Source organism: Psammomys obesus, unplaced genomic scaffold, assembly GCF_907164565.1.
Source record: "Psammomys obesus unplaced genomic scaffold, mPsaObe1.curated_primary_1811, whole genome shotgun sequence".
Taxonomy (NCBI): Eukaryota; Metazoa; Chordata; class Mammalia; order Rodentia; family Muridae; genus Psammomys; species Psammomys obesus.
In genome coordinates, this window is record NW_026596143.1 from 5,838,249 (window position 1) to 5,846,036 (window position 7,788).

The 7,788-nt window shown below is 50.9% G+C and overlaps 1 protein-coding gene across 2 annotated transcripts in view; it reads right to left on the reverse strand.

Annotated features, from left to right (window-relative positions):
* Positions 1–6,277, reverse strand: part of Dusp26 (dual specificity phosphatase 26) — a 6,850-nt gene extending 573 nt beyond the window's left edge. The window contains exons 1-4 of one of the 2 annotated variants that reach the window (XM_055593503.1): positions 5,694–6,277; positions 3,486–5,362; positions 1,603–1,817; positions 1–15 (exon numbers count right to left, since the gene is read on the reverse strand). The exon at positions 1–15 is cut by the window's left edge and continues 573 nt beyond it. In XM_055593503.1, the coding sequence (XP_055449478.1) occupies positions 1–15; positions 1,603–1,817; positions 3,486–3,706 (451 nt within the window). In that variant the 5' untranslated portion in view covers positions 3,707–5,362; positions 5,694–6,277. Of the gene's footprint in view, positions 16–1,602; positions 1,818–3,485; positions 5,422–5,693 lie in introns of both variants that reach the window. The other variant, XM_055593502.1, reaches the window with a different exon arrangement.
* Positions 6,278–7,788: the final 1,511 nt, after the last annotated feature.

A 7,788-nucleotide genomic window follows, 5' to 3' on the forward strand; every position in this document is an offset into this window, starting at 1 on the left:
GCACCAGGATCTTCCCTGTGGAGAGGCAGACGCAGGACCCATGTAAAGGTACTCAAGACCTGACTCTGCAAAGTTGTCCCCTGATTACCATACACACACCATGGCACACATGTGTTTACACCACACACACACACACACACACACACACACTCAGTAGGAAATCAGGTGTTTAGGATGAGCAAGTTTGGGTTCGATTTTCCAGCACTTCAAAACAAATAATGAAGGTTCCTGGCAAAGGGCAGAGGACTGGGCAGGATAGAATGGAGAGGGTGGGTGTTCTGAAGCTCCGTGTTCAAGAACCTGAGCAGAGGTCAGGAGTAGAATCTCATTCCTGAAGTAAGTCAGAGCTTTGAACAGAGCAGGGACACTGGCCAAATGCATCGGCAGGAATCCTGCTATGTTGAACATAGCCTCTCTCAGGTCTCCCTCACGCTTCCTTTGTGTGCATGCACATTGTGGATGTATGTGTTCATGTGTGTGTTTGCATATGTGTATGTGTGTGTGTGTGTGTGTGTGTGTGTGTGTAGGTGTAAGTGTGCACAAGGAGGCCAGAAGCCAATGTTAGGTGTCTTCTTTAGTTGTCCCCCCCTTTTATGGAGGGGGGATAGGTTCTCCCACTGAACCTGGAGTTGGTAGGATAGGGTAGACAGGCTGGCCAGAAAGCCCTGGGGAGCTTTCTGTCTTTGCCTCTCCAGGGCTAGCAGACAGTGCACATCACACACACACACAGAAACACACACACACACACACACACACACACACACACACAGTAGGAGAACATGTGTTTAGGACGAGCAAGAGTTTAGGTTTGATCCCCAGCACTTCAAAACAAATAATGAAAGTCCCCTCTTCCTTAACACCTCTTTTGTTGCTTGACTCTTTTACTCTACATCACCCTACTTCCCCATCCTTCCATCTTGTTGTTTCTCGAAACCATTGACTCTACTTTTATCTACATATGTGGTTGTTTATTGACATTCAGCGTGGATGGATTGATTCGCAGACAACCTTCTCATTGCTAACACCCATGGGTGCTCAATTCCTGCATGTAAAATGATATAGTATTTGCATAAAACCTACACACACCCACTTGTGGACTTTTGATCATCTCTAGATTACGTCTGTCCACTAATAGAATGCAAAGACTCTGTAAAAAGGTGCTATGCTATACTGTCCATGGCATAGTGACAAATGAAGAGGCTGAGACCAGTTCCGTATGTACTTCTGCCCCAAAATAGTCTCAGTCTGCGGTTGCTTGAATCCAGTGATTCAGAACTCAGCAACACAGAGGGACAGCTGTAGTTTTCCCCTGATCACTAAAGCATTTAAAAGCCCTGTTTAAGGTTTTTTTTTTTAATGACAGAAAAGTATGGAAACATGTAAAGAAAAAGCACAAAGCTACAATACTCTAGGAGCCGCTCACCACCCTCAAGGATGCCCTTCTCATCTTTTAATACACTACCTTAAAAAGATGATTGCCAGGTCATTTTTCTTTCCTTAGTGCTAGGTACTGTGCATCTTGTCTTATCGCCAAAATCTTGCTCCATCCTCGAACCCTGGGGCCAATTGTTCTCTCCCTCCCTTTTGTGCTTTCTCTCCTACCTCCTGGCTGGCTCAGTGCCCGATGGATGAAGTCCGCAGCGGTCTGAAAATGGATGCTCATGTCAAAGGCTGGCGAGTCGTGGGCCTCGACACCCAGGTAGCGGATGCCCAGTCCCTCGTAGGCCTCAGGGGTGCCTCGCCACCTGCTGTGTGAGGCGTTGAGGACATGGGTAATGCCCAGGCGCCGGAGCTCACGGCGGTTATTGGCCATGTCCCTGTGTTAAATAGAAGTTAAAAGGGGTGTGGGGGAGACAAGGTGCCAGGAACCTTTGGTCTAGGTGCTATTGTTTGCGGCGTAGCTCTGCTATTCGTCCTAACACTATGCAAGAGAGGAAGATGGGCAGTGACTTGGGGGCTCATCCTGCGAGCAATGCTTAGGAGGTCTGGGAATGATTGGGGTAGGGGAGAGAAGTGTAAAGAGATGGATGAAGATGACTGTAATCAAATATTGGGTGTGCTCCAAGGAAGTGGAATTTTCCTTGGTCTGTAGGGCTCTAGAGGGTGGATCCAGGATCAAAGGAGTCAAGATTCAGAAAACCAGTTTCAATTTCATGGGCGGAGACGGGCGCAACAAGAGAGGGCTCTAGCTGAAGAGCTCCAGCTAGAGCACTTCAAGAAAGAGTGATTTTCCTGACCCCAGTGTGTTCAAGCAGAGAGGAGTCCTTGGTCGACAGACCTGGGATACTGTGGAGGGCTCAGGCTTGCTCATATGTCATGCCTTTGCCATGGCTGTAATTTTGGGGGAAGGTGTGTGCTTAGCTTGTGCAGCACCCTGGATTCAGTCCCCAGAACTAGTACATGAATGCAGGGGCTGGAGAGATGGCTCAGTGGTTAAGAGCACTGGCTGATCTTCCAGAGGTTCCAAGTTCAATTCCTAGCTCCCACAGAGCAGCTCACAACCATCTATAACATGTCCCATGGGATCCAATGCCCTCCTCAGATATGCAGAAAGACTTGCAGACAAACTTGTAGACAAAAAAAAACCCATAGACATAAAATACACAAATAAATAAACATATACTTACATACATACATGCATATGTACATACGTCCCTGATAATCTGTAGGCTATATTCTCCTTGACACCTAGAAGCCTCTTCTGTTTGGTGGTTACTCTGGGGCTCTTGTTTACATTGGTCTATAGTCACTTTCTTTCATCTGGTCCATACCCTAGCAGCTTAGTGGTAGATAGCCCTTAGGCAAGATGGCAGATACTAGCACAGACAGGCCATCTAGTGAAATATTTCACTCTCGACCTAGAAAGCCCACTGAAGCTGCTCCACAAACTCCTGCTTCTAGCCTGTGTGACCTTGGTCCAGTCACAAGTTCCCAGGGCTCCTTTTCCCTCTTCTGTAACCCAGGGAGAGTGACCCCCCCCCCCCCCCCCACTTCACAAAGCTGTTGTGAAGATCAAGAGTGAAAATGCATGAGCGAAAAAAAAAATTCTCTCACATATTGGAGAAGGAAATGGTCGCCCTTTGATGGCTCTCTCTTCATGACCCTGAACTGTGGCAGCTTCACATGGTCTGTCCTTCAGCTTACCACCTACTGTTTACATCTTACTGTCTGCCTTTCCCCAAAGCAACGGCACAATAGCTGGAAGGTCAGAACAGCGTGCCTGGTGTGTGCTATTGGTACATCACATGAAACCTTCCCTAAATGAGTAACGGCGTTTCCTAAACAGAGTTTCTCTGTCCAGAGTCGAGTATTTTAATATTTCCCTCAAGCCCTTAAGCTTCTACTGTTTGCCCTTACATCTTCTCTCTTTGATCTTCAACCTGGAATCAAGAACATAAGTCAGTGTCTGCCTGCCACCTTTCTCTCCTTTCTCCTTACAACACATGCACACACTCGCGCGTGGTTCCCGGCCTTCCATTACATACTGGTCTCCAAGGTAGAGGCCAGGCCAGACCTCGTCGGCATGGTTACAGGCTGTCTTGCCCGTGTAGAGGAGCCTCTCCAACTCAAAGACGTTGAGGAAGGGATGGTGAACAGGTGGCATCTCCTCCAGGCTTCCTCGGGTACGAACAGGGGACCTTGAGCTGCCTCGGGAGAATCGGGCCATAAAAGTCATGGAGGCCCACAGCCCGTTACCGGGGCACATCTTCAAGGGGGCAGGAACTAGGGCCGCTGTGGGGTGGCTTCAGCGATGATGGCCTCGGCGGCCAGGTAGCTGTTGCTGGAAGGAAAAGGGTGCCAGGCACACTTGAGTGGAGTTCGGAACAGCTGTTTTCTTTCCTTCCCACAGGGCTGGGCCCTTAGGGGGTTTGGGGCGCTCGGGGGTGGTTTGGGGTGGGCACATTCTTAGCTGAGAGAAGGCAAGGCTAGCCCGGGAGCTCAATTGCCTCTTTTCTCAAGCTGCTGTGGGTCCTTCCAGTAAGCTCTGGCTCTGGCACACCAGGAGGTGGGAGTCACATGTTCTTGTTTACGGGAAGAAGAAGCTGCTCAGCTGATGGGTTTCTCCTCCGTCGCCCCACCCCCACTGCCAGCAAACACCGAATTGCACAGACACACACACACTGGACACTTTGGTGTGTCTACACCCTACCAGGACACTTGCCAGCCTAAATCTGGGTCTCATCTGCCTGGGGTTATAGAGGGGAGAGTCTAGGAAGCTGGGGTGGGGATGGAGGTGGCTGGAGAGCCATCCAGAGAGAATCATCAGGACGATAACAGCAGCTGGGACCATGACATATGCCAGATATGTCTCCTGGGTGCCAGAGAGATGAAGTACCTTAACCCATCCCTGCCCTGCCTGTCTCAAAGAAAAGCTTGTCATGGGGAAAGATATTGGGAGGGTGAGAGAAAGGAATGGTTAAAAAGAGGAAAAAGTGAGTTTGGGAAGATATTTGCTGAATGTAAGAGCCGATGGAAGAAGGCTTCAATCTATGCACTCAAGTCCGTGAGTGGGAGGAGCACCTCCCCTGACTGAACCTCAGCTCGAAGGAGATGATTCTGAGTCAAAGCAGGGTTGGAGCTTTGTGTCTGTGTCTGGTGGGGGGGTGGGGTAGAAGTGGGAGACGAAAGGGGAGAAAGTGGGGTGGGGAGAATGAGGGATCCTGCAGGCCCAGGCACAGCCTGGAGGTTCATCATCGTCGTCTTTTGTTACTGCTGGAATCAATTGACCCTGCACGGCACACGGAGCAGGCTCAGCTCTAAGGGGCCTAGCAGGTGCGCCTCAGAGTACCTGTGGAGAGCAGGAGCTTGGGAAACTGGGTTCCTGCTTTGACTCTCACAGCTGGAAGAGACTGCCTTTGAGGCTAGGACATTTGGGCAGGCAGACAACTGTGGAAGACACCGTGTCTTCACTTCCAGTTATGGTCCTGCAGGTTTGGAAGGGTGGGCTGACCTGCAGCCTTCCCTCCCATTCCCTCGGCTGCTGTCTCTCTTAGGGGCCTCAGCTGAATGTCTAGCCATAAGAAGCCATCTTGGCCCACGGTCACACAGTGATCCCATCCCACCCTCTCAGCCAGGCACAGCTCTCCCATCTCCCAGGGGCAAGAGACACCAGTGTCTCAGAACATACCACAAACAGGGACAGTGGGATCGCGACTAGCAAACGACCACGAATCCTTCTTCAGGAGTTCAGGGACAGAAAGGGTTTCAACGGTTTGTTTAGAAGAAGCACAGAAATCTAGCACTACAGCCGATCACCACCTCCACCACCACCATCACTACCCCTCAGCACCTACCTCTCCTCCTGGGGCTCAAAGACCCATCCTCTCCACCCAGCAACCGTTTCCAGAATAGATTCTGCTGCCTAAGGGATGATGGAGGAAGAGCAGAAGCAGGGAGCCGCTGTCCTCGGAACTGTTCCTCCTGGCGTAGAGGAGCCTGGCTCAGTCAGGAATACACCTCTGGGCCTTTTCCAACGCCGTTAACCCGCCACCAGAGGCCCCGACCGCGGCCCCCCTCCCTCCGTCTGCTGTCGCGGTAGTAACAGGTTCGTGGCTGTCGCCTTAGCCCTGTGCCAACCCAGACAGCCCGGCGCAGCGGGGAAGCGAGGCGCAGCGAGGCGCCGCCAGGCGCGCGGCAATGCCCTTAGGCTCTTGCGGGTCCCGACTCCCGTCCCCTCGCCCACACGTCCCTACCTCTTTGTCGTGAGGGTCTCAGATCCCGAGGTGGTCTGCGGGCTCCCGCAGCCCGCTGCCCATGGCTTCCTCGCGGCCCCCGCCGCTGCGCCGCCGCCCTGGCGCGCAGGTGGATCGCAGCTATTTTTAAGCCGTGACACGCACACGCACTTCGAAGCAGGTCCCTATCTGTGCGGGCGCCCGGTGACATCCAGGGACACAGTCTCTCGCAGCGGTGGGAGCCGACACAGCACAGCGACAACAGCCCGCCCCTGTTTACAGCCCCCGCGCAGGCCCTCGGCCCTCCCTTGTGTGCACGCCTTCCCAGGCAGGGTCTTCACACTGCTCGCTCTTCCCAGACAGAATTAATGAATTTCAGATGGCCTGCCCCACTCATCTCTACACTCTAGAGAACAGTCCTCAGCTGCCTTTACTATGAATAGCGTTTACCGTATGCCAAACGCTTCACCTGTCTTCGGGAATTCTATACTCACCAGGGATGTACACGGCAGACATCTTCATCTACATTTTACAAAAGGAAGAGAGCCCAAGCCCAGGTCACCAGCTGGGTATTGGTAGAGCAGAGCTTCCCACACAAGGAGTACGCACCTTGGGGTTCCTTCAGAAAGCCATTTCTGCATATTTAGGACTCCACTTAGCCCCCAAAGAAGTGTCTTTATTTCTTTCTCACACGCTGGCTTTTAGTGATAGTTACTGTCACCTGCTTCTTTATGATCAGCGCCAAGATTTTAAGCATTCTGAATCAAGGTTGGTTCTAACTCTCTTAAGTGCTTCCCTTACTGTCTTAGTTAGGATTTCTATTGCTTCAATAGAACACCATGAACAAAAAGCGAGTTGGAGAGGAAAGGACTTATTTGGCTTACATTTGCCACAGAGACTCCAACAGGACATGGCAGAGGCCATGGAGGGGTGTTCTTTACTGTATTGTTCATTATGGCTTGCTCAGCCTGCTTTCTTACCAAATCCAGCACCACCAGCCCAGGGATGGCACCACCCGCCGTGGGCTGGGCCTGTCTCATTAATTACTAAATAAGAAAATGCTCCACAGGCTTGCCTAGAGGCATTTTCTCAGTCGAGGTTCCTTCCTTTCAGATGACTTTAGGCTATGCCAAGTTGACGCAAAACCAGCCAGCACACTGCATGGAGGGACCCAGGCTGGGGAGCCAGCATGAATGTGTGACACGATGGTCCTGGTGAGAAGCAGGAGAGCTCCAGCTGCCTATTGGAAGGAAGGCAGGAGGCAAGTAAGCAGAGGCATGGCAGTTATGATATAAAGGTGATGTTGACTGTGGCTGAGATTGGGAGCTGGAACCTCCCCAGCTGTGACAATGGATGAGGCTGTAGTCTATGGGCCAAGGGAAGCATCATCAGCCACACTAGCAACCACCCCAAGTCCTGGGGACAGTCAGGGACCTCCATAGGCTGCTCCTTGACCTGGCAGTAACTTTACCTTCTTGCCTTTTCTTCTGTAAAGAAGCAGACTTCCATTCCAACTCCCTTCATCTCTCCTAGTCCCTTTTTGGCATGTCATTGTCCATAGAGATGAGATCCTCATTGTCTGAAATAATTGACCTGAGAAGTCTGAGGGTTTGGTTATTAGATCTAGGAGAACATTTCAACCGTTATCCAGAAATAAGCTGAGAAAGGGCACTTAATTTCAGAGGTGGAGGGGGGAAGATCAGGATTTCAAGGCTAGCCTCTGTTATATTGTGATTTTGATGTCAGCCTGGGCTACAAGAAACCTTGCTTTAACAAAAGAGATAAACAAACAAACAAGCCTAGGCATATAGCTCAGGAGGTAGAGAGTTTGCCTGGCATACATAGAATCCAAACATTCAGTAGGATCAGAAGTTTAAGGGGTTCTTTTGGCTCCTTAGGAAGTTAGAGGCTGGCAGGTGAAGAGGTTGTTGTGGGTGAAGTTGTCCTCAATTTTGTTGTTGTTGCTTGTTCTGATACTGGCTGCCTTGAACCTGACAGCTTCCAGTCTCATCCTCCAAGCGCTGGAATTACAGGTATGTACCACCGTGCCCAGCTCCCCCTGACTCCTGGTTTTTAATTTGTTTTACAAGATTTCTGTTTCAACCTTACATTGCAC